The 26,285-nt window shown below is 40.5% G+C and overlaps 1 protein-coding gene across 4 annotated transcripts in view; it reads left to right on the forward strand.

Annotated features, from left to right (window-relative positions):
* LOC141782668 (obg-like ATPase 1) overlaps window positions 1-24,394 on the forward strand; it is a 53,775-nt gene extending 29,381 nt beyond the window's left edge. Inside the window, exons 6-11 of one of the 4 annotated variants that reach the window (XM_074659283.1) lie at window positions 1,912-1,992; window positions 2,346-2,443; window positions 15,062-15,202; window positions 15,757-15,853; window positions 21,244-21,366; window positions 23,800-24,394. In XM_074659283.1, the coding sequence (XP_074515384.1) occupies window positions 1,912-1,992; window positions 2,346-2,443; window positions 15,062-15,202; window positions 15,757-15,853; window positions 21,244-21,366; window positions 23,800-23,901 (642 nt within the window). In that variant the 3' untranslated portion in view covers window positions 23,902-24,394. The remainder of the gene's footprint in view (window positions 1-1,911; window positions 1,993-2,345; window positions 2,444-15,061; window positions 15,203-15,756; window positions 15,854-21,243; window positions 21,367-23,799) is intronic. The other 3 variants (XM_074659284.1, XM_074659286.1, XM_074659285.1) reach the window with 3 other exon arrangements.
* The last annotated feature ends 1,891 nt before the right edge of the window (window positions 24,395-26,285 follow it).

Genomic DNA, 26,285 nt, shown 5'->3' on the forward strand with positions numbered 1-26,285 from the left:
AATATCTATGTTGCAAATCATAAAACTGAAAGTGCAGAGAAATGTAGGCAGTGTAGGAAATGCCCTGTACATTGTTACTTCTACACAAGGTGTAGAAACACTCACTATGAGAGAGAACTACTGTGTATATTGGTATATAATTATGCTGTATAGTGTAATACCTTGTGCATGCGCTCCTAAAAGAATAATGTTGAATATTTGGAGTTTGTGACAAAAATGAAACATGAAGTGTTTCAAGGGCATCTTGCTCCTTTTTTTTATGCACTTCCTGCTGAAACCGGACATTGAGGAACACATAAGGACATGATTAATATTGTAAACTAAAAAGGGTATCAGTTAGGGGGAGGAATGTTGTTTTATGTAGGGGCCAAAATTAATGGAAATCAAACCTGTGAAGGTTCATACGCTCACTGTTGCAAATCACAGCTGCCGTTTGAGAAAATTAGATTTTGTCAGGAAGAAAAAAAACAAATCAAAATTTTAAAATGTATTGTAAAATATTATATTATGGTGAAAATTTCCTGAACAAATGAAAAAGTCACTGAATTTTTCATTCTGTTGAATCCATGTGCATGCAGCAAGCAGCAGCGCAGTGCTCATGTGTATGCATTATTAGAAAGATTTAAATCCATTTTTCCGCTGCTGTGTTTACAAGAACAATGTTTCATTGCTTTTGTCCGTGTGAATCCTCAAAATCCCTATCCTTACAAAACAATAAGAAGAAGCCGGCCCACCAGCGGCGCTTCATGGTGGCAGGCATATGTGTTTGACCCCTGTGGGACCTATATGTCTTTTATTAACACCTGCCTGTTAGAGGAGCGCTGCACGGCGGCTGCGAGCTGATGAGGGAAACCTGGAGCGGGTTCAGCCTGTGTCACTGGCCGTTTGCTGTTTCCATTTCACAGATGATTAATCTCTCTGTGAAGACTTGGGACGGCGCGGGCGGAGTGTATGCAGCTCTTCCTGCGCCCTCTCCCGCTGGCTGCACTCTGGCTGCCTGACTAAAAGGCCTTTAGAATTCCTGTGGAGAGAGATGTGCAGAGAGTGAATGCAGCTGGCTGGGGGTCAGTGTGTGGAGCTTTTTCTGCCATTGTGTAATTGAGGCTCTGGCAGGATTTTTTTCCTCAGTTCTTTCAAAAGGGAGTATGATTGTGAAGTGCTGCAAGGGTTTGGGGAGGGAAAAGGAGGTAGGGGGAGTGTTGCAGGGGGTGGGGGAGTTTTTATATGAAGGGGGAGGTCAAGTTGACAGGAACAAAAAGAATGTGTTCCGCTAATTTCTGTGGGGCTGGATCAACAATAATAGGCTCAATTTCTTTATTACAAATTTTATAACTACCTCCCTCCCATTTTCCCACCCTTTTCCGCTTCCAGATCCTGTCGAGGCCCAGTCTTGCCTGTGGTCTCAACCCACAAGTACCTCAGTAATGAATGTGGCATACATAGCTGGAAATGCTCAATATTTTCTCCAGAAGAAACAGTGAATAATTAGTTCTGTACCTCACTAGTGCTTATTCAGTATCGCTGCATTCTGCAAAGTGCCCGAGGAAGGACCAATAATTTACACCTAACTAACCAAGTTCCAATTAGTTCCCCCGCTCTTTCCAATTTAGTCTCCTCTCTCTATCCTTTTCATTAAACAGTCCCGATGGAATATTGATGTTCAAAACTGCGACTCTGAGCGAGACACCCCAGAAGGCATTTTGTCGTGATTTAAAGGAAGGAAGGGGGTCTCGTGCATGCCATCCCTGTCAAAGCCAGGCCACTCCTGCTCGAATGCGAGCGCAGCCATTGTTCATTTTGGCATCAGGATGCCATGCATTTAGGAAATAATTACCCCATACCCTGCTGGGTTTATATTCTTTTTCATCTCCTTTAATGGCTTCTTGTTCATTCTCTTTTAACCCCAAACAGGACGTTATGTGCAAAATCAAGAGCTGGGTAGTGGATGAAAAGAAACACGTCCGCTACTATCACGAATGGAACGACAAGGAGGTAAGCCTTTGATGTTACAGTCAGATTTATTAATGTCATTTATCTTGTTAATCTTTTCATCTGACCTGAAAGTACAACTGCTGTTTCCCCCTCTCTCTTGTCGTCTTTTGTGCAAATCCAAAGTTAATATTATGCACAGCCTTTTGTTGCTTGTATTTTGACATTACTTTTGTACAAGCTAATGACATCTGGCCGTGCTGATCTTAATTTAGAGGCTTTATAGTCGCTCCCCACAGCGCCTATACACCAGACTCTAATTTGATTTGGCTTCACTCGTCTCTGTCTGTGCTGTCCTCAAAGGCTACTTTGGAAAGTTTGGATTCTCACTTCTTCTCTGTCTGTCTCTGTCACAGATCGAAGTGTTGAACAAATACTTGTTTTTGACGTCCAAACCGATGATTTACCTCGTTAACCTCTCGGAGAAAGACTACATCCGGAGAAAGAACAAATGGTAAGGCATTAATCATCCCCCAGAGAGCTTTCCATCTACTTGTGTACGGAGTTGCATTGATTTCTGCTAACTTTGATTGAATCTGCATTTCAGCTATAAAACGTGTGCGTGCATGCGCCTGCGTATGCATGTGCCGGGGGTGTGAGAAGTGTGTGAGTTTGCCTCGCTGACGACTGCGGTCTCCTGCTGACAGAAACAGTCATATCTTTGTGAGAGGATCTGCCTGGAGGTGGCACTAAGTAAGCTCTAACACAACATCCAGCTCTGCAAACCCCGACCAGACTCTGCACTTCATTAAGCACATACTCGCATATGGTCCCTATTTTCCATCAAAATTTGTCATATCATATGGAAGGCTTTAAATGACAAAAAAAACAAAAAAACAAACACGTGTACATTCAAAGCCAAGCTAGTAATTAATATCATCTGGAGTCAGCCGATAAATCAGAAGGATATGAATATTTTACGATTTTACGATGTAAAAATATTTCTTCTCCAAATATTTGGTTTCGTCTTCACATGTTGTTGCTCAAGTAGTTTTACAAGCGTCACTTTACAGCCTTGAAATTCCCACAGATCACAAAGAGGCTTTGTTGATGCACAGTGGGCTGAAGAAAAATGTGCTTTTATTGCTAATATACAGGGATTCGCGCTTTTTGCTCTGCAGGTGCAACACTATTCATAATGCGAACTTACTAAGGATGACCTTAAATGCACAAAATAAAATTCTTCGCTGTGTTTCCAGCTCGGTTCTGTCAAACACACTCTTTATAGTAATGCCATGTGGACACACTGAGAGCAGATCCAGAAGGCTGTTGTTTTAGACATCCATTATATCTGAAAGGGCTACTTTTTCCACACTGCAGCCGTTTTGTCAATAACACCAACTTGTGGATTGTTATCGCACTCTTCCAATTGCCCTCTAGGCTTGTGGTGTCAGTCCTTACAAAAATTAGTTTTTAGTGCTTTGCTTGGCAGCGTTGTATTAGACGGGAAGTTGTTTACCTATGACTGTTTGTTAAAATGTTCCTGACACGAAAGTATGAGTGTCAGACGGAGGGAGGGGGGAAGAGAAGCTCATAAATCAAATGATTCATGGCGTGTGGAACATCCGTCATGAGTAGGAAGAGGGCTTTTTTTTTTTCTCGTGTGCGCCTTTTTTTTTTAACTGTGTGAAACGCAATAAATCTCAGAGCGTTTTAAACAGCCAAACAGTAGTGCTCAGGTGTCCTGGGGGCGCCACGGTGAACAATGCCGACATCAAAGTGCTGATGTTTGACAAGTGATGAGTCACTTCCCTTGTCCAGAGAGGAGCTCACACCTGTATGGAGATGATTACAGGTAGATCTCGCTGGCCCTAATTGTACAATAAATGCAGCTCTCAGCCCTAATGGCAGCTAGTCTGCAGCGGAGACGCCAGACTGCCATTTGGCTGTCGCCATGCTCCCCGTGTTTTTCCACCGGCACAGTTGAGATGATGATACGGTTAAGGACTATTCAAAGCAAACAGCAAGACAAATTGCAATCTCAGCCTTAATGTGAGGAGGAAAAGAGGGCGAATCCTAGAATGAGGCAAATAAGCCAATCTCATCTGTGTCTCTCAGGACATCCATTCAGACCGTTTCACAGGTTCAGTTTTTTCAAGTTGTTTTATATTCTAGGTGTTTTCCTCTGTACCTGCTGCCACCCAGGCTTTATGTTAATGTTATTCATTTCAGCAGCATGCTTCACAAAACACTATTTTATGAGTTTAATGTATGTAAGTTAATTGATTTCATTATTATCGCAGGTTGTAGAGACACACAGTTGATTATTGCTGTAGCTTTTGTCTCACATGGGAGATTGCAGCAGCTTTATCAAAGTTTTTGTGTCTCCAAAAACGATTGTTGTCCATTGTTAACCAAGATCATCCTGTTTGGAGTATGAGAAGCACATACCAGGCTGCCCTTGTTTAGACAAGAATACACAGTATTAGCTTCAGCAAGCCATCATTAATGGAGGGATCAGACGAGGAGCGAGGCCTCCTTTCATCCCCAGGTTCTCTGCTGGAGACAGTACATCATTTACTGTTGAGAGAGAGGAGCACATGGCTCCAATCCTATACAGCGCATGTGTATGTGTATGAGAATGCGTACATGTGCATGTTTGAAGTCTGTTTCAGAGGCGACTCCATGCTCATTTGGATGCTGGCGTAATTGCGGTGCGGAGATCAAAGGAGCGCTGGCCGAGTGATGTACCAGAGGAGACTTTACCACACAGCCCTCTCCTCTGTGCAGAGGGGGCCGCCTGCTGCTCGCCGCTCCCCTCTACCCCTCTAACCATGCACTGCCCCCTGCACATCCCCGCTCGTAAAAAATGATTAAGGCCGCATTTGTCATGTGTTTATGACTGAGAGGCATTGCGTGATAGGGAATGGCATCTACAAGAGTCTATCAAGAGGCTTTCTTCTCGTTGCTCGGCGTCAGTGAGCTGCCTGGAAGACTTTTTCTCTGCGCCGCGTACCGTATAGTTTGTGTGTTAGAGAGGGTCATTAGAGCGCTGTTGATGATGTGGTGTGGCTACAGCCTGCCCAGTGTTGGCGTGTTTTCAGCTTGTGGCCTCGCCGTCTTTATCAGTCTTTTTAATAGGTTTGATATCAGATATTTATTCGATCCTCCTCAGAGAACTAAGAGCAGTAAAAAGCAGAATCCTCCAGATATGCTGTGGTGTTTTTCTTTGTTGTCATTTCTAATTTTTTTTCCATCTTTTGGACAATGTGCATTAAAGTAAATTGGTGCCTCTTAAGTAGATGAGTTGACCTTTAAGGAAACCACTAAGCGTGACCTGTCTGTGAGTGCCTCTGCCGTGTGGGTTCTCCTGGTGAGTCTAAGAACTGCAGGGTACTATTGGAGCTTTTATTAACTCTGTGTGTGTGTGTGTGTGTCTGGTTGTCTGTATGCAAGTGTGTGTGTGTGTATATGTACGGATATGCGACGGCTTCCTTCTCTCTTTAGTCTGTATAGATGTTCTTTGAGTCTCGTTATTACACATTCAAACCTATTTTGTCTCTTTGAACATTGTTTGCTCCTAAATGTGTGTTACATTAGGTACCTCTGTCTTTATGTTTTGGGAAACCACAACTGAAATACTTACATACCACAGCTGCTCTTCCAGTCAGCCTTTTTAATCATCTCTTTTTTTTTTTTTCCTGCCACAAAGGCATGAATCGATCTTTCATAATTAATTCCCCCACATATTTTTCTGTCATGGTGTAATTCAGAAAATCATATGCCATGCTCATGCTCTCATCAGTCATCTCTGACTATGATGTTGAAAAGACAATAATCAGTGTGTCGCGGCACTTCGGGAGACTTGTGTTCGACAAGTCCTCGTCCGGTTTGATCTGCAGCGAAAGGCCTCGTCTCATGTTAAGGTGTCGATAAGAAAGACACTGACTGTGTGTTCCAATACCCATTAGGGCTGTCAACGAAAAAATAAATTCTTAGTCGACTAACACATGTACGATTTTTGTCGACTAATCAATTAGTTAATCTTATCGATTGAGTTTCTGCACAAAGAATCACACAAAAGCACCACTTTAAATCTTGTGTTTACCAGAGATGTTTGTAAGTTTCTTGGAAATAAGTCATTCAGCATGAAAAAAGCATAAGAAATGACTAATCGACTAAATAAATCTTAGTCGACTAAGACCAAAATGACTTATTATTCAACTAATCAACTAAGAGGGGGCAACCCTAATACCCATACTACCATACCATTTAGTATGCTAGAAAAAGATTTAGTATGCAATGTTATGATGAAGTTGTATGTCCCAATTGTATGCATACTGCATGCGTACTTTGTAAGGGCAGCTGTATACGTACTAAAAGTAAAAAGAAAAAGTATGTGATTTGGAACGTAGCCTGACTCAACCCGTGTCCACTTTACCCATTAGAAGTTAAAGGATATGGTTGGAGATATTCTATATTTTTCTTAGAGTCAACAAAAGACCCAACACCAACCATGAATTGATCCTGTAAAGTGTTGTCTGTGTAGCCAAAGCCTGATACATCTTATTCCTCTGTGCCATAGAGCTCCATTGTTCTCCAAAATCTATTAAAAACACATCAATGAACCACACTGTTGCACATCGACACTGTTTATTTTGAGTCAATGGCTACGTTCCAAATCACATACTTTTTACTTTTAGTACACACTGCAGCTGCCCTTACAAAGCACGTACTATTGAATGCAGTATGCATACAGTTGGGCCATACTACTTCGTCATAACTTTGTGCCTTGAGCTTTGAAACTCTTGCTCATATATCCGCTGCGCAAAGGATTGTGGGTCAGAATAGCCAGAAATATTGCTTACTGCAAAATACAACAACAAAAAAATCTGAAACACTAAATAGTATGTTAGTTCGTGTACTGGAACGCACAGGGTCCCACATCCTGCTGTCATAAGTATGAACAGACACTCTTGATTGAGTGATGTTTGCTAAAAAACACAGTGCCCAGCTGTTTCAGGAAATCCTTTTTAAAGAATTAAACTATACATCTTAGACACGTTTTATAAGGATTTATTGACAATAAGATAAATATAGTATAACATCAGTGTAGTCCTGAACCTCTGGTGAAGTCTCACTGCAGGGACTAATGCACTGAAAACATGAGGTGACATCTTTAGTGCTGAAAGTTAAAAGAAATCCAACCACGTTAAAGAAGGAGAAGCAAATGTCTTTGCTGAGTCTGATACTCTAGTTGGCCTGTAGGAGGAGCTTTGACAATTAAAGTAAAGGAATCCCTGACAGGAGTTACAGCAGAGCTCATACCTAAGCCTTCTCCACACAGATCATGTGGTAAATAGATCCTTCATATGCTCAGCTTTGGTGTTGACTTGTATTCAGATACATGCATTTTTTTGGTTTTGAAGAAGCCCAGTAATAAGTTAAACATGCATTTTCTTTTTGTGTGATCATTTTGACAAACAGCCAGCCATTTCTGAGTACCCGTCGGAGACAGCAGAAAAACTGAGATGGGGGAGACTGTTATGATTCACTGAAAAGCCACTCCATGAAAGCAGTCACTGCGGCCCACTTCAGCTACTCCAAACCATAATTCCCATAAACACAACTGAAACTTTATTGAGTGCAAAACCACTGGCTCCATCCAAGTTTTTAGGGACTACTATCTGGGGAGTTAGAGTTCCCTTTTCAAAGCCGTGAGGGGGATATACGATCACTCGCTCCTTTTGGTTTTGTGTTCACAGTCGTCCACTCTCTGCTTGTGCAGTGTGGGATCCTGAGAAACGCGTTCCCAATGGTAAGATGTGTGCCCTACTGCCCACAGTCGGTCCTAATGGATGCCTTCAGCCGGCTTTCAATGAGAGAAAACAACAGGAGAGGCTGTATAGTAAAACTGAAACAGATGGTGCTAATAAAGTCCTGTCAGTCCAGTCAGCCTGGTTATTGACTGTCCCCAGTCCAGGTAATGAGAGGACACTGTTGACATGTCACCCCGTTGTCTTTGTTGTGTCCCGGTGGCGAAGACACAGCACCGTTGTTATAATGAGACAGACCCTAAACTTGAAACTAAAAGAGACATTTTGTGCTCTTGTTTGTTCTTTAATGACCTTGCGAGAAATCTTGCTCTCAAAAATCCAATACAGATTGTCACTTCACCCTCATTTATCCGGCCCAGGCCCAACAACGCTAATGCTAAAGTGAGTCTCCTGCAGTTCATGATGTATGTAGACACCTCTGCAGCAGCACAACATGCTCGCTTTCTTCTTAGGGCGCCCTGGGAATTGTTCCCCTGCAAAGTCAAAGTTTGGCATAGCAGACATGAAAAGAAACGTCTGCGAGCTTCAGGTCTGTCTAATGATACATTTCAGTAGCTTTGTTGAGCTGTGCTTTTTATTATCTTCGCGATAAGGTTAAGCCTGAACACGCGTCACGGTGAGTTGCCAGCAGGCTCGGCAGCTCTAATGAGACAAATAAATGAATTTAGTGTTGCCACATACAGCTCCTAAACGCTTATTATCGGGATTATTGTTGAACTGTTGTGAATGGGGGAGAAAATAAAAAAGATGCAGGATTGGAAGGGGACATGATTGGCTGATGTTACATATGTCCTTGATTACCTTCCTTCTGCTTTTATTCTAATAAGTGGCATTCTTTGTACTCCCTAGGACAGCTAGACAGTCTGACACACGATGAGAATAAATATTGCATGTGGAAGACATTAAGCTGTCATCCTGGAAAAAAAAAAAAGAAGAGATGGAGAAATCCGTGTGGTGTTCTTCGGCGCTACACTTTGCCTGCTCTTGTCACAATTGTCACATCTTGATGACTCCCCCCTCTCTACCCCCGGCCCCCTTATTTTCTCTCGCCTAGTCAACTGCCGTGAATGACAGCATGGATACCCCATATAGAGAATTATTTTGGGTGATGTAGAATGTACTCCTCTGGGTTACTGTCTGAATTTCAAATGTACAAATACCTTTAAACAAGGCCACAGCTTTGATAAAGTGTTCTCAACAACCGTTCGTAAAGAACAAACTGGGGGGTTAGATGTTTTTTTAGGGTTTTATCTATCATGTGCAAACATTTAAAGTCGCGAAAAAATTTAATGGGTGTAGTTATCAAAGAAAAAGTTGTTCAAAAAAGCTTGTTACCAGCACACCCTCGAGGTTTGTTTGAGATGTGATGTGAGATGATGCTCTTAATTAAAGCTGCTCCCATTGTGCCGGCGCTGGGTTCTGTTTCCTCCAGCCTGTGATTGCTTTGAAGGCTGAAAGAAGTTCGCAATATTGGAGATAGTGTGTATATGTGTGTGTGTGTGTGTGTGTGTCTGTGTGTGTCAGAGTGTGTCAGATCTCCTTCCTTCTCAGAGACTGATGTGTAATGCCTTTCCATCCGGCCATGGCCACAGGGAGCAGAGAGCGTCTGCACTCTTGTCGCTCAGGAGCCCACCACTGGGAGGATGAAAAGCTTCCCACAGAGCCCCCCGACTTCCCAGCCTCAAAAAGCCACCATGAGCTCATACCTCTCATATCTGTCTCCCTTCACAGAGGAAGCAAAGAGGAGGGTGTTAGTGTGTGCGCTGTGTGCCGCAGCATCCCAGCCCTCTAGGATGCTCGTCCCTGCAGCCGGGGACCAGCGAAACAGAGGGGACCCCGGGTTTATTACTTGATGAGTCTGTGAGCTGGCATGCAAGCCAGCAGCTGCCAAGATTTGTGAAATGGCTCAGTGACACATATACGGCTGGTTGGGGCGGCCCCAGCGCCCTTTGCCTTGGTCCTGTGTGGAGCCGAGGTGCCATCACGGTAACTGGGAACACCTGGCTCCTAAATTATTTAAGGCTGCCGTCGATCCCTTCGCCACTCGCTAGGTGTGTGTCGGTGATGAAGCTGTGGCGAATGCAGGTAGTGGATTACTCCTCAGGTCTGTCAGCATTCAATTGCATCTGAAAAGGGAGCACTCAAACTGGAGATGATGGCCCACCTTTTACAGGCTTAACTGGCTAAGCACTCCTAATAAAGCTAACCTGTATGAATGTATGTCAGACGCAGGCCCAGGTCATTGTCTCAGGTAGCTGCGCCCCTGTACTTTAGAAACTCCCATTGTTTTCCCCTCCTGAGCCATTTAAGCAGATCAAAGCCCTGACAAAGCCCAGGGAAGCCCCAGGCATGCGGAAACACAGGAATTATCCCCCCCTCAGGATTCTCACACAAAAAGACAAATAGACTAGCCCCAGAGGGTGGCCCCCTGTGGGACATCTCCATTCAGAGCCAGCCTGTTGTGGAAGCTCCAATTGTTTTTTTGTTCCTCATTTCACAATATGATGTGCTTTAAATTGGATGTGTTGTAAATACAACAGGCATCAAATCTAAAGCTTAGAACAAATAACATGACATATTTTTCTAGGTGTAAGATAAACAGATTATTTCATATTGCCTTGTTTTTAACATATCAACGTAAACCAAATATAAATGCATGTTTTAGATTGGTTAAAGTTTGATTAGAGGACTATTTTCCCCCTTTTGAATTGAGAGCAGCAGGGAAAGCACAAACATGGCTTGTTCCTCAGCTTTTGTTTGAGCCTTCAAGCCGGTGAATGATTAGCAGAAATAATGTCCCTGTCACCCTTAATCACATTAAAACGTGGTTAACATTTAATTTTTCCCACTTGATATGCAAAAATTTCCACTTGATTTGCAGCAGAGGCCATTGGAATTCCATTATAAAAAGAATAAAAATTTCAGGCATCATTTGTTCAGAGAGGGATATCGAGACCAGAAAGTGCTGAATCTTTCTATTAACCGAGCAGTGAGAGATGGCACTCAGTGCTGGGACATAATGGGAGACTGACAAGACACACACACACAATATCACTCACTGGATATTTGTGTGTGTGTGTCTGTGTGTGTGTAGCTTAGACTTGTAAAACCCTTTTAAATGTTTTACATGGACTAATATTTTATCTATTATGTCTATTATGGAAGTTCACAAATCGGCATAGAATATTTCCAGTTTTCTCTTAAAACAGTGGTTCCCAACCTGGGGTGCATTTCACCCCAGTTTGGGGATAAAACATTACTGTATAATTTATACAAAAAAAATATTTAAAAAGATATATCTTTTTGCTACTTAATTGGCCAAATTATGTTTAAACTAGGGCTGTCAAACGTTTAAAGTATTTAATCCCAATTAATCGCATGATTGTCCATAATTAATTGTGATTAATCGCAAATTAATCACATATTTTTATCAGTTTAGATTGTACCTTAAAGGGAGATTTGTGAAGTATTTAATACTCTTATCAACATGGGAGTTGGCAAATATGCTTTCTTAATGCAAATGTATGTATATATTTATTATTGGAAATAGATTACCAACACAAAACAATGACAAATATTGTCCAGAAACCCTCACAGGTACTGCATTTAGCATAAAAAATAGGCTCAAATCCTAACATGGCAAACTCAAGCCCAACAGCTGTGTGTCAGTGTGCTGACTTGACTATGACTTGCCCCCAAACTGCATGTGATCATCATAAAGTGGGCGTGTCTGTAAAGGGGAGACTCGTGGGTACCCATAGAACCCATTTTCATTCACATATCTTGAGGTCAGAGGTCAAGGGATCCCTTTGAAAATGGCCATGCCAGTGTTTTCTCACCAAAATTTAGCGCAAGTTTGGAGCGTTATTTACGCTCCTTCATGAAAAGCTAGCATGACATGGTTGGTACCAATGGATTCCTTTCTAGTTTATATATGATGCCAGTATCTTCACTCTAGCTTTAAAACAGAGCCCGCCACAACCTCCGAAAGATTTTTAAGAGGTTAATTAAGAAGTTGTGTTAATGCGTTAAAGAAATAAGTGGCGTGAAAAACGAATTTGAGTTAACACGTCATTATCAGGTTAACTTTGATAGCCCAATTTTTTAAAGCCATATTTGTTGAATTAGATACCAGTGGTGGCTGCGTAGGATTGTTTCTGACTCCTGTGATCCAAACAACAATAACCAATAACTCCAGAGCGTTGAAATATCCAAAAGTCAACATTTATTGAAAAAAAAGATATTGTAGATGTAATCATTTCCAAAATACACAAAGTTTTTATCTGATGAAATATTCTGCTCCAATCCATATTTGTTGGCGTTTAGCCTTTCAAAAACAACATTTTTCACTTGCTCTCCCACAACAAAGGGAGGCACTGACGAAAAAAGTTGATTTATTAAAAAAAAAGTCTGACTCATTTAATACACTTTATCACTATATTCAAATTGAAGATTTTGTTCAAGGATTTGTAATTTTTTTTTTTTAAGGTGATGACATCAGAAAATATGGAGCTGAGCACAGGGACTTAAAGGAAAATAGGTTGGGAACCAATGTCTTAAAAGATTTGGTTATTAAGCAGAAAAGTAATAAACCCTGCATAAAAAAAATATTCTTAAGAGAGGAGATACTGATAATATGCCATTGAGTTAACTGGAAACAGTCCTTCATGTATAGAAAACATGATTCTTGTCAATACTTTGATTTTCTCTGAAATATAGATTTACATGGAGACCTTTATGATTTCATGAATCACTGAAAGATAAAAAAAAAGAAGCATCTGCAGCATGTTTTACATAAACATTTCCCCAATTTGCACATCCTCATACAATTTCACACAAATAATTGGAAAGGACATAAATACAAATTGCAAAGTGGCACCGGTAGACAGCGGTGAAGTTGACAGAGTCGGTTTTGGGAGCCGTGTTGACGGAGCATCAGAGCTCTTAATTGACAGTGCTTTGTTTCTGGAGTTGAGGGAAGGGGGAGTTTCGTGTTCCCGTGGCAAGGTGTTTGTCTGGTCCTGTGTCACTCAGTGCAAGGACCCAGAGACCCCCGTGCTCATTTGCAGCTCACGTTCTCCGTCTCCGGCTTCACATTATTAAAATCATCCCTCAGCCTTCTACCAAGAGCCTCTTTGTTACTTGGCTGGCTTGGCTCAGCTCTGTCAAGTCTTCACCAATTACAGTCTCAGGTACAATGGTCTATTCAAAGGATCACAGCCCTTGACTGGTGTGGAGAGAGTGATTTGTGAATCATTATTCAGCCGCCTGTAGAGTAGACGCAATACCTGAGGAATGCAAATAACGTGCCACCAAATAGACAGCTGTGCTGCTAAAAGTGACAAACTACAGCTGTTATTATCTCAGATTGGATTTTTTCCCCTCTTGGAGCGCCCGCCATCTCCTGTTTTCAGCTTCTTTTTTTTGGGCTTTGACTAAATGCGTTTTATTTTTCCACCCTTTATTGGTGAGACGCTGGCGACTACCTTATTGCGGTGGCAGTCAAACGTCAGCGCCACATCGAACAGAAAGGGAAATATTAGGTTACGGCTCTTAATAGATGTGCATCCGAACAGACAGACAAAGTAGCACATGAGGCATTTCAAATGTACCCTGTAGTGTTATTCTATCTTGTTGGGAAAAACATCCAATCAAAGCAAAACGGTGCTCTCCCTGTCATATATTGTATATTGATAATCATTAGGTAGGGGCAGTGATATGGTGCTGTAGGTGATAAAGCGGTGACATTGTTATTGGAATAGATGTGGTATTGAGGTGGTCGGGTCCCTCCCAGTCTTTGATTCTTATGGGCTTTAAACAGGAAACTGGGATTACAGATAATGACAGGGACCCCTTAGAATCAATCCAGCCCAGGAGCTCTGTCAGGGCCGCCGTGTGAAAATGGATTTGTGTGATGCTGTTCTTTGAGACCTGTCCAATCCCAGCCTGAGAGCTTGTGGGGCTAATCTCATAATTGCCCTAACCCCCTTGTATTGTTCTGACTGAGAGTTACCATTAAGTGTGAGGATATCTTTGTCCTCCAATGTCAGGTGTCCTGCTGGACTGGAAGACAAAAAGAAAGAGAAAAAACTCAGGTGGTAAAGAGAATGACAAAGACATTTATGAGTAAGGAGACACTTAGCGGTGAGTTTTTCTGGCTTTATGGTGCATGTTTAGAATGAACTCTATTTGTCTACTATAGTAAACGCTTTGTGTGTGTTATGAACTGGATGGAAAGTAGCCTAACTAAGTACATGTACTCAATTTACAGGACACAGGTAAAATTCTGAGGTTCTTCAGCCCGTTCGCACGAAAAGGCTTATGAATGACACAATAATGCGCAAGACTTTTAGTGTGCAATACGAACGCCTTTCTTGCTTTTGGCGTGGTATTTGTACGCCATGTAGTATGTACAGTCTCGTAAATATGTTACGCTCAGAGCTAGTGACGTTACAAGTTTTGTTTTTTTAGTTATTTAGTTTTTTAGTGACGTGTTTTCCGTACTGATGTTATGTTGTTTCCGTACCTATTTTTGCTTGGTTTACGTAATTATTTGAAGCTCAACCATGACGTTTAACTACGTGTTGCCCACAAGTGAGTGGTTTTGTTGCCTCAACCCAACAGTGGACGTTACCGTAGTTTTGTTGTGTAGCGTATAAATGACACGCGAAAAAAGGCTAAAATGCGTCCTCATGAATGTTGCTATTTATACGCCTTCCCGTGAGACCGGGTTGTACTTGAAAATTTCCATTTTGTGCAGCTTTACATTTCTACTCATGTTTCAGAGGGATGTGTTGTACATTTTACTCCTGCATTTATTCTAAAGCTACAGTTACATTGCTGACTATTTTTAATACAAAACATGATGCGTTGTCCTCTAACAAGTCCTTTAAATCTGTAATTAAGTCCTTTAAATCTTATATGTTATACGCTAGTGCAGTAACAACCTGTTTTCAATACATATTACATTATTTTGGTACGGGAGTCATTTTTTTATCCCGTTTACTTCGACTCTCTATTATATATAGTGGACTTTTACTTGTAAAGAATTATTTTCACTGTGTGATATTGCTACTGTTACTTTTTAAATCTTTGTGCATCTATGCTTTCGTATGAGCACGCAAATGTTTAGTCAAACACTTTTATGGAGACAAAGTCAGACTCACTGAAAATAAACACAGTCTCCTCCAAACACTCATATGTTCAGCTGCTCTCACGAATACACCAGCGGATGACAAATACTTTCATGATAATGAAGTCCTCCAACTGGTTTTGTGGCTGCTGATTTTCACCAGGTTGGTGAAAATCAAGGAGTGGGTGGACAGTCACGACCCGGGAGCCTTGGTGATCCCCTTCAGCGGCGGCCTGGAGAGCCAGCTACAGGACAAGAGTGAAGAGGAGAGGCAGAAGCACTGCACGGAGCACAAGACGCAGAGGTTAATTAGCATTCAGTCTCCCCACACTTTATTATCAGCTGTGTCCTCCATGCACTCCTTTAATTGCATGTGCTGATAGAATAATAAATGGCAGAGTAATTACCATTATAAAGCAAAGGATCCCTCTTCTTACTGAACAACTCAGTCAAAGGGTTTTCCTCTAAATTAAGTTTTTAACTGTCATCTGTCATCTGTAGGTATAATTATAACTTGGGCATTTTGGGGTTTATTGTTCTCGTGTGAAAACCTCTATGGAGAGAAAAATTGTGACAGCAGATGTTGTTTTTTTTTCTTCTCTTGGTGCAGAACGAGGCATCGTGTTGAATTCTTAAAATGCTAAATGAGTCTACAAGCTTTCTAATTAATCAAAGAAACCATTGGAGAGTTGAATGTCTTATGTGGAACGAAGTGACCCATCTTATTCACTTAATGAGTTTATATTGGAATGAATGGGGCCTTGCCACTGAGGTGAACTTTGTCAAGGCATCGGCGGCAATAAATAATACTTAAACAGTTCAGACCCCTCGATTTAAACTGACATTTCTCTCCACCAGTGCCCTGAGCAAGATCATCAAGGCAGGCTACGCTGTCCTGCTGCTGGAGTACTTCTTCACTGCTGGACCAGACGAGGTCCGTGCATGGACCATTCGGGTAAGAGCCAGCTGCCTGCTATGCACATACAGATGAGTGTGAGGGTGTGTATCGCACGCACACAAACGAATACACACAGTGTCCCACGTTCCACCCTGCTGGCACCCTCACTGATATCACACACTTTCAACTTTGTCATGGTTGTGCTTTAGCTAGTCATTACAGGCCAAGGATAACTTCAATTACTGGTGAGCTGCTGAACAGTGAAAGTGGGGGCTACATTGATTGAGGAGGGCAACAATTGATTTTGCCCATTACGTCCATGAGAATGTTTCCATCCCGTGCAGATCTGCCTGCCCTCCTCCTGCCGCTGGAGATAAGGAGCCGGTGCATTGTGCCTGCCTAATCTGTGTGACGGAGGTTGTCTGTGCCAAAATTGATGTCGCTTTTCATTCGACTGTTTGTGGGCCTTGCAGGGGGCTCCTCCTCCCTGTGTGTCTCAGTTTACTGAGCTCGGCCCGCCAACAGCTTTGTGCGACGGGATCGCGGGATTTACATCAATACAGATGTTGGCTTTGCGTGCTGGTATTGTGTAAAAAAAACAAAAAAAAACAACAATCTTGAGAAAATAAAAGGATTGAGTGTGGATATAATATAAAGGTATTTGACTGGTCAGGAGTTACATATTATAAGATCATGCAGTTTAAAAACACTTTTTGAGAGACTTTTAGAAAACTAAAGATTTGGGTTGTATCCTGTCACACTTAATCATATCAGATATTTAATAAAGGACTAGAATTTTGAATCAAACTATTTTGCAGTTCAGAATGTCAGTCCCATAACTTGGATGACCATTTTCAAAAATCATTGCAATTTTCCACACTGACATATACTCAAAGAAACTTGTCGCCAAGTAGATCATTAAGGCTTCGTTCCTTTAATATGAGCTACTTCAGTTTTCACATTATAATGAAAAATAATCAGGAAATTCTCCAGGTTGTGTCTGTTCAATATCTCTGTTGAATAGGCTGCTATAAATTATGTTAATGTGAAGCAGTAATGCCAGAAATATCAGTGTGTTACAATTATCATTTCAGATACTGATGTGAAAATGTACATTAATTATTAACCTGCAGGAGAAGCTGTGTTTGTGTTGTGCATCGTTGACAGGACGCAGTCGTTTTTTTCAAGAGGTTTAAAAATCCTATAGATCTTTATTATTATTATTATATTAATCTTATCCTCAAGATGAGAGTGCATGATGGATAAACATCAGTGTAGCTGATATTTCAAACTAGATATTTCAATTTATATTCAACAAAAATATTTATCAATTATATATGTCCACAAGACATTTTTAAACTTAAAAAAATAAGTAATATATATGATTGATTATCTCACAAATATAAGCACATCTACATCATGATGTTCTCCACGTGGCATTTCCAATTTTTTGTTTAGTTGTGTTAATCTATAACCGCCCCCGCACACTGTCTAACTTGCAGTAATACATTTATTTGTGACGTTTCGGTGGTAGACCTTCATCACATCAATGAGAAGTCATCTTAAATAGGGAGTGACTGTAAAGTCTGGAACCAATCACATTCCCCATGTACGATGGGAAGAGATAAATACCAAACATATATTAACTATATAACAGTCTCTAATATCATACATGGAGCTAGAAAAGAAAAATAAATCTTTATAATAACAGTCAGAAATATACCCCAAAATCCTTACAGTACATGGGGCAGTTACCTTAAAATGAATGCTTAAAGACCCAAAGGATAAACTGCATTCTCAGATATATTTTCAAATATTTAATTTGTAGATGAACCTGTAGGGATACATATACATGGCAAGAACAAAATCAACATCAATAAATCTATAGAACACCTCATAATAAGCACAACAAGGCCTCCCGTAATATCAATCTATACATATGTTAAGTAACAACAATCAAATGTATCTCTACCTATCAGGACTGCATACATTAAATAGAGTATAAATGGACCCTACAGGCCCTGTTCTGGACAATTCACCACTAAATCAAACCTGCTAAGTTAATTTAATATTCGCAATATAGATTGATGTATAAAGGAGGTGAACACGACTGGACAACACTCGCTGGAATAAGGATGCATCGATCCAACTTTTTCAGTCTTGATACAGATAGTGATACCTGGGCTTTGGGTATCGGCCGATACTGAGTACCGATCCGATACCAGAGTTTAATTAGTAAGCTGTATGCCTCGCTGTGTGGAAGTGATTGGGATCATTCATTTATGTGTAAGGCAACATCAGGCTGGACTTAAACATTGCTTTCCTGACTTTGTAAAACAAAATGTGACAAATAAACTCATAGATATTAATGTACTGAATTGTAATTTATTAAAATAATGGTATCCAATACCAGATCGGCCCATTGTCACCAATACCCGATCCACCTATTTGGGTCAGTATCAGCACAATATCAGTATCAGTATCGGTGCATCCCGTACGCTGGAATATGGTCTGAACACCAACTATAGGTCAATGGATTTATCACAAAAACGATAAGTCAAAAATGTTTTTTCCCATTATAAATCCCTTTGACTGCAATAACGGCTTTAACCAGTTATCTCATAGGAGGACATCTCCAGTCTTGTGATGTTGGCCCTTAAGTGACTCTAAACTGTTTCAGGTTTTCAGTCACAATATGCACCAATAATACAGGAATTCACCGTGTTACGGATATCAGCATCTGATATTTTTTTTTGTGCAATGTAAGAAAATACAGACTCAGTAATCCTACTGTGTATCCTTTCTTTAAAGACCATTTGCTTTTACTACTTTGTGTACAAAGGAGAGAAAGAGGAAGTAAAGAAAGCGAGGGAAAGGGGAGGATAACATGCAACAAACCCCTCCTAGTCAGATATGAACACAGGACATCACTGTTTTACAGTATGAGCCTCAGATCGCCTGCCAACAGGATGCCCCATGCTGATACTTTAGACAAAATCTCATCAGAAATGCAAATTTTATTTCTACGCTGCACATTATTCTTTTTCCACTGACTGGATCAAATCATTATTTTAGTGATTTAACGAACAGACATCTAAAAACAGACTAATTTAAAAATGATTTGATGTGAATATTAAATGTAATCATGTCCACACAAGTTTGTAAACATGACCTTTTGTGGTAATGATGGTTTCTCAGACAGTCCAGAGGCGGAAGGTGAGCTCACTTCCTTTTCTTTTTTTTTTTTTTACACAGGACACATTACATTCTAGTCAGATGACATCACCGGGCTTAGCCGCATCTCAGCATGACTGATGTCCTCACTGTTTACAAAAAAAGTCCTGAAACACTTCAAAGGCATTTTCAAAAACACGCTTGTCCCCGTCGACATAACTGATTACAGTCAGCCTTGATTGTGTGTGAGAGGCATTTAGTCAGGTAAGCATCAGTGAGTAACTATATTAAGCCAATACATCTTGCATTGTAAAAACTACACTCAGTAATGTCGCGTTCCTAAGTCCTTTAACATGCTTTATTAGGCAGCCTCGAGGTGACCATTATCTATCAGCCTGCTCTGCATAGCTCTTAACTAGGACAATGTGGATCTCTTGTAATGCTCCATATGAAAAAAAATCCCCTCCCTTAATCTATTTTTCTCCAGATAGACAAACCTTGATGCTGATTAATGGTAGTTAAACTCACAAGCACTCCGTCAGTGAGATTGCAAAGAGATGGTAATGTATTAGAGTCATTAAATACGCATCATTCTTTTGGCATGAAATATGTTGACCCCAACCTGATTATATACATAATTAAAACTGCTCAACAGTTCCTGAGCACAGAGCTGCGGAGCAGAGAGGGAGAGCAGGTCGACAGGCAGGAGTCATAATGATGCACAGCAGCCACGTCACTTATTTGGGTCATTTGTCATTTCCGCCCTGCATTATTTCAGTGAATATAAATTGCACATTTTATCAGTCTTCGAGTTTTAAAGAGGATTCAAGGTGCAAAGAATTTATAAAACTAAATTGTTATTTTGTGTTTTGTAATTGGCATCTGAAATATCTCTAGGGGCAGCTCTAAATGTAAGTTTTGAGGATTAAAATCATTATTCAAAGTAGGGATGCACCGATCTGACTTGTTCAGTCCCGATAGCGATAACTGGGCTTTGGATATCGGCCGATACCGAGTACCGATCCAATACCAGTGTTTGATTAATAAGATGTATGCCTCACAGTGTGGAAGTGACTGGAATCATTCTTTTATGTGTAAGATAACATCAAGCTTGACTTAAACATCGCTTTCTTAACTTTGTAAAACAAAATGTATCAAATAATACATAGATATACATTTACTGAATTGTTTGTATTATTAAAATAATAAATCGTACACCAGCAACTTGGTAAAAAATCTTCAAGATTTACAATTCAAGTGTAAACCTTTTTGATGCAGCAATAAATTGGTCAAAATTTAAACAGGAATTAATATTTCATTATATAATGTATATGGTATTTAAGCATAGCATTGAATTGAATGGATCGGCCCCATTGTCACCAATACCCGATCCAGCTATTTAAGTCAGTATCGGCCCAATATCCGATCCGGTATCGGTATTGGTGCATCCCTAATTCAAAGTCTATTAGAGCTGCAACGATTAATCGATTAGTTATCAACTATTAAATTAATCGCCAACTGTTTTGATAATCTATTTATCGATTTGAGTAATTTTTAATTCTTAAATGTGAATATTTTCTGGTTTCTTTACTCCTCTATGACAGTAAACTGAATATCTTTGAGTTGTGGACAAAACAAGACATTTGAGGACGTCATCTTGGACTTTGGGAAACACTGATCGACATTTTTCACCATTTTCTGACAGTTTATAGACCAAACAACTAATCGATTAATCAAGAAAACAATCAACAGATTAATCGACAATGAAAATAACCGTTAGTTGTAGCCCTAAAGCCAAATTAAAGACATCAAAATCAGCTTCACATATTCCAGCAGCCCTGTATCTAGCACAGTGAAGGTTTGAAATGAATTTGAATGACCAAACTGCTGTGCCAATGTAGTAAGGCCTAATGCAGTGAGGCCTGTACCACCCTGGCCTCTCACTGCAACACTGGGTCTTCTTGCTGTCATGACCAGAGAGCCGAGCGGCGACCCACAATGAGGCGAGATTGCTTGGACAGAAATCAATACCACCACGGAATGGGAATCAGAAGGCATTGATAGCAGTGCCGGGTCCTTATCGGTGTCCTGGCTGCCCTAGGGCACAGCCGAGTGGAAAGCTATCCAGAAATCAGGACTGAGGCAAGACTGAAAACACCCCCGAGTGATGCTCACAAACGCTATCGCCCTATCAAACACCATGTCGCTCGCATGCTGTAATCCATCTTCTCCAAAACAATTCATTTGTCCTCTCTTTTCCTTCCTCGTGACAGAAAGGAACTAAGGCTCCACAGGCTGCGGGGAAGATCCACACCGACTTTGAGAAGGGCTTCATTATGGCGGAAGTAATGAAATTCCAGGATTTTAAAGAGGAAGGCAGCGAGAACGCTGTCAAGGTGAGCAGTCAGGGTGCCAGAGGAGATGAGGGGAAGTCTCCTGTGATCAGTGGAGCTGACAGTCACCACACAGCTCCAACTGCAAACTGCTCTTCACCTTTACTCAGGGGAAGAAATTACTGCACACACTCCAGCACCACTCCTGACAAGCCAACTGATTCTGGCTCTAAACACTGCCATTCTGCTCCAGCTGTGCATATCTTTATCACAATGTGTCTTAACTGGCTGATGGCAGCTCTTGCTCGTGGCTCAGCACAGTCGCTCGGAGGCAGCACTTCGTCACCTCACCAGGCATTTATCAGATCTATAGAGTGCGCTGTTAGCTCAGTGCTCTCCGTTGCCAAATCCCCCAAGCCACTGCGAGCATGTGACAGTGATATAAAGCGGCAAGTTAAATAAAGTGTGAAATTCCTCAAATAAGGACTGTTTCATGGATGGGTAGCGCAGAAATGTGACTTGCATATCTTATTTTTATGATGGCCAGTGTTTGTTTTTGACCTTTTTAACCGGGGGTGTGGGTTGTTCATGTGCACACTCCTGTCAAATGTAATAACTGATTTCATGGTGAATTTGTGAAGGCAATAACTGGGCGCCAACTACAGCAGGTACTTTGCAAAATGCTTCAAAATGCTTCCCTTTTTTTGTGATAAAATTGTATTGTTTTAAGGATATGCATTGGAAATTACTAGCAACAAATATTGCATAAATTGAAAATAAATAAATAAATAAAATAAAATAAAATAAAAATAATTACTTTAAAGAAATGCATTGGAAATAATTAACAAAAAATGCATAATTCAAAACGAAACATTAATTGAAAAAATTAATAGATAAATCAAATAAAAATAATAAAATAAATATTAATAATGATAATACCCAACCCCCCCCAAAAATGGGGAAAAAAATGCTTCTCCTTCCTTTTTTTGTGATAAAATTTGATTGGTTTTAAAGATATGCATTGGAAATTATTAACAAAAAATGTATAATTCAAAACAAAACATTAATTGAAATACATTAAAAAATGAATGAATAAAATAAAAATTAAAAATAATTTATGTTTTTTTTAAAAATTGAAAAAAAAATGCTTCTCCTTACTTCTACAAATGTTGTTTTTAGTTTGGCATTAATTTAGTTTCATATCGGCAAACTGTAATCTGGTAATTGAAGGTACAGAGTTAATAATCCGTTAATCAACGCTGTAGGACATCTTTCATATCAAAGATGCTCTTTTTTTACACTTTAATTTCTGCACAGACACATTTAAAAATTGAATTCTCAGTTAATTTAATTAAAGTAGAAGTTAAACCTTGCTATTTGTGACATTTGTGAGCAGCAGCTGTAAGCCATGCTGTTACAATCCCACTATCACCAACCATCTACTCCATGTGCCCACTTACAGACTCAACTAATGTAATTATGGTGACACACAGGGACCTGCGGGGAAAGGAAGCCCTATGAAAACATTTAAATCTCTTTACTATTCAAGCCTTTTTTTTAATAAGTATTTAGAATTTAATGCAGCGGCAGTGTATTGTCCACACCCATCATAAGCTGCAAACAGAGGGTGAAGCGTGCGGGTCTCTGGGGAGTCCCACCATTGTTATCCGAGGTTCAGATCTGAGTGTCAGGTCCTTACTGCATGCTCCCTTACTAATCCCTTCTTGGGCCTCATAAGAACATGGAGCGTTTCTGACTGTGGCATTAAAGTCGGTGCTATTTAATGCCAGTTGTGGGAATAGGCCGCCTGAATGGGGCCAGTGTACGGGGATATCACATTATTAGTAATCATATCTGCTTAAGCCAAGCTTGCTGCTCCAGATGGCTGCTTTCAAGTGCAAATGAACCAGTTAGACGTGTCTGGTTTAATACATACTCAGGAATCACAAATAGCCATTGATTTTTTTTCCCTGTCTCCCTCTCCATCCAGTGTTTCTGGTGGTATTGAGCTTGGATTAAATGGTCTCCTGAGCCTTTAAAGGGACATTGATTCTTCTAATTAATTGTGCGCTGTGCAGAACCAGAATGCATAAACCTGTCCGTATTAGCACTTCAAGTCAATTATTTTTGAGTTTGCCGGGAAGGAGAACAAACACTTGACTGTATACAAAAGAAATGTTAGAACTTATTTTTGTTTCCTTGAGAAGTTTGATAGCGCTGTAATCAAAGACTTATTATCGTTTTGTGCTTGTGCACATGAAACTGAAACGAGCAGAGGAGAGGATTATTCACTCAGTGGGAAATCAGGCACCCCTTGAACACAACATGGATGCAAGTGTGTGTGTGTGTGTGAGAGAGAGAGAATATGACATTTGCAATTAAAGTAGTAAAGTTATTATAGGTGGTAAAATAGATTGGATACTAATTATTTATTTACAATGTACACTGTTATTATGTGCTCTATTGTTAATTTGTTTTCTCTTTGTTATCTTACAGGCAGCGGGGAAATACAGACAACAGGGCAGAAACTATGTTGTTGAAGATGGCGACATCATCTTTTTCAAGTTTAACGCACCCAATGCACCAAAGAAAAAGTGACACATCTGTTTGTTTACATAACTGACTGTGCTTGTTACCCTTTTTTTTCTGTCTTTGGCCTGCCACACTCTCACTTTCTGTATAGGATCAAATCTCCCCTCTGATCCAAAGCACACAGGTTCAGTAAACTCTGACAGCTTTGCTATTTAAGATCAGGATCGGCCCCCCACTCCAAATTGTAGCAGCATTTGAAGGAGCATATTACTCTCCAGATACCTCATTAATCTCCATCACGGGTGCCAGCACTGACACAGCTGACAGCGGGGACAATGCCACCTGCTCTTCTCCCCCTTCTGCAGATAATGCATGTTTTACAGTAGCCCAGATGTCTACACTCAATAAAACATTTGACAAAAACCAGTCTGTGTGTGTTTTGGGATGTCTGTATTGAGTGGGAAGCTGCATGGGGATGGTGATAGCGGTCCTGCCGACCACTGATTAGAGAATTAAAAGACACAGCTGACATTGACTGTAGCGGAGAGGGGACAATTCTAATTAAATCTGTTAAGTGATGCTGATTTTAGAAGGGCACATGCGGGATGCAGGTGTTTCGGCCAAAAACAACTGGTCAGTTTAAATGATTATTTGTAAAGTGATTGAGTTAACCTTTCATTTGCAATTTTAATTTATGATTGATGAATATGTGTGTCAATAGTTTGTTTACAGCTTCTTCCTCCTGTCCCGGAACAATGAATGCAAATACACACCTACAAATAAATAGAATTAGAGATTCATTCGAACCCAAAAAAAGTCCACATTTTATGATATTCCGTATAGTATGAAAATAGAGGTTGACACAATCCACAGCCAGAAAACGATTCCTGTTGTCTGAAGTAGTGTTTTTCTCGCCCCTATACTTTGTGTGTAAGTGTTTGCGAAGCGTTTATGCTGATGGAATTGTATGGCTGCTGCAGCCGCCGTGCTCCAAAGTAAGATTGTATTCTCCGTGGGAGTCCGAACAAAGAGCCGTAGATCAGCAGCGCTTTGGTTGAATATCTTGTAACCATTAAGGCTGCAGAGAACAAAATGGCCTTTTGATGGGAACAAAAAAGATTGAATAAAAATGGTCATTTTGCAGAGATAGTATTGCATATCCAAGTTTTGGAAAGGAGCCGAGCCTGTGCTATAGCACCACAAAGCACAGTGTTTGTCATGGAAATAAGGTGGATTATAGTCTTTAAGGTTTGAGATCAGTGGCAAAATATAGGATAGTGTTTATTGTGGTTAGATGGAGCGAAAGACGGATGACAACGTGTATAAAATAACATTAAGCTTGGTAGCTTTAGCATTAACCACTGATTTTAATCACTTTAAAAGACATTTCATGCAGCAGCTCTCATATACTGTCCTCTATACGGCAACAGGCTGTTTTCAGCTCACTGTTTTCTAAGTGAAACCATACAGATCCTCTGGAGAGCACAATGGGGCTTGAGACAAAACTGTTTTTGCATTCCTCTCGGAGTAGCGGTGGTGGTGGTGGTGGTGTTGGCCAACCTAAACTCCACACAGAAGATTACTCATCTGCTGTAGTTTTGAGTTGACGAGTTGTTCCCAGTGGTCTGGGTCGCGGAGTATTTTGTTTTTCATAAAGTGACAATAAATCATCTCAGAGCGAGTAATAAAGCTATTTAGAAGCATGCAGATGTTGTATAGGAACAAAACACCATAACAAAGTCTCTTGTTCTGTGAGTGCTTCCTTAAACGGGCTGTTTTGGGGGTTGGATGCTAACAATCTTGCTGTCACAGGAGAGACAAGAATTAATGGATTATAAACTCATTGGATGTCTTGACACAGCCCGTTCTCATTCCCTTGTAAACCCATCTGCGTCAATATTAAATGCTCAGGGAGAGTGACGTAGTTTAAAGAGCGAAAGAGAGACACAGTGCGGGCGAGAGGGTTTCATCCAACACCACTGTTTGTCACGTTACAATCAGCTGTTCGTTTGTGTCCCGTGTTCACAAGGTTCAGTGTCATTTTCACTGTACAAACATACTTTTAAGCCCAACCATAAACCTAACTGTTGTGGTTTTGTCACCTAAACCTAAGCAAATGTTTTTGTTTACTTCACAACATTAAGCATGTGTTTACTGCGACCAAAAAGTGACGCCGAGGGGTCCGACTCGAGATGGAAACATGTTGCCTGAAACCATGGAGCACATTTTGAAGTATTCCTGCAAACATAAGCACCATTTAATATGCATACAACTATTCATAAACATCAGGTGGTGACGTATGTGCATTGTTAAAGAAGTTTAACTGGTATAACCTCTAAGTACATGTAATACAAAACAAGCCCAGTAATGTGACAGATTCTCTGTTGGTACAAATGTTCTGTCAGCACCATCAATCAAGCGGTGCCACTCTGCCCGGAGGCAAACCACAG

This window comes from Sebastes fasciatus, chromosome 14, assembly GCF_043250625.1.
Source record: "Sebastes fasciatus isolate fSebFas1 chromosome 14, fSebFas1.pri, whole genome shotgun sequence".
NCBI lineage: Eukaryota > Metazoa > Chordata > Actinopteri > Perciformes > Sebastidae > Sebastes > Sebastes fasciatus.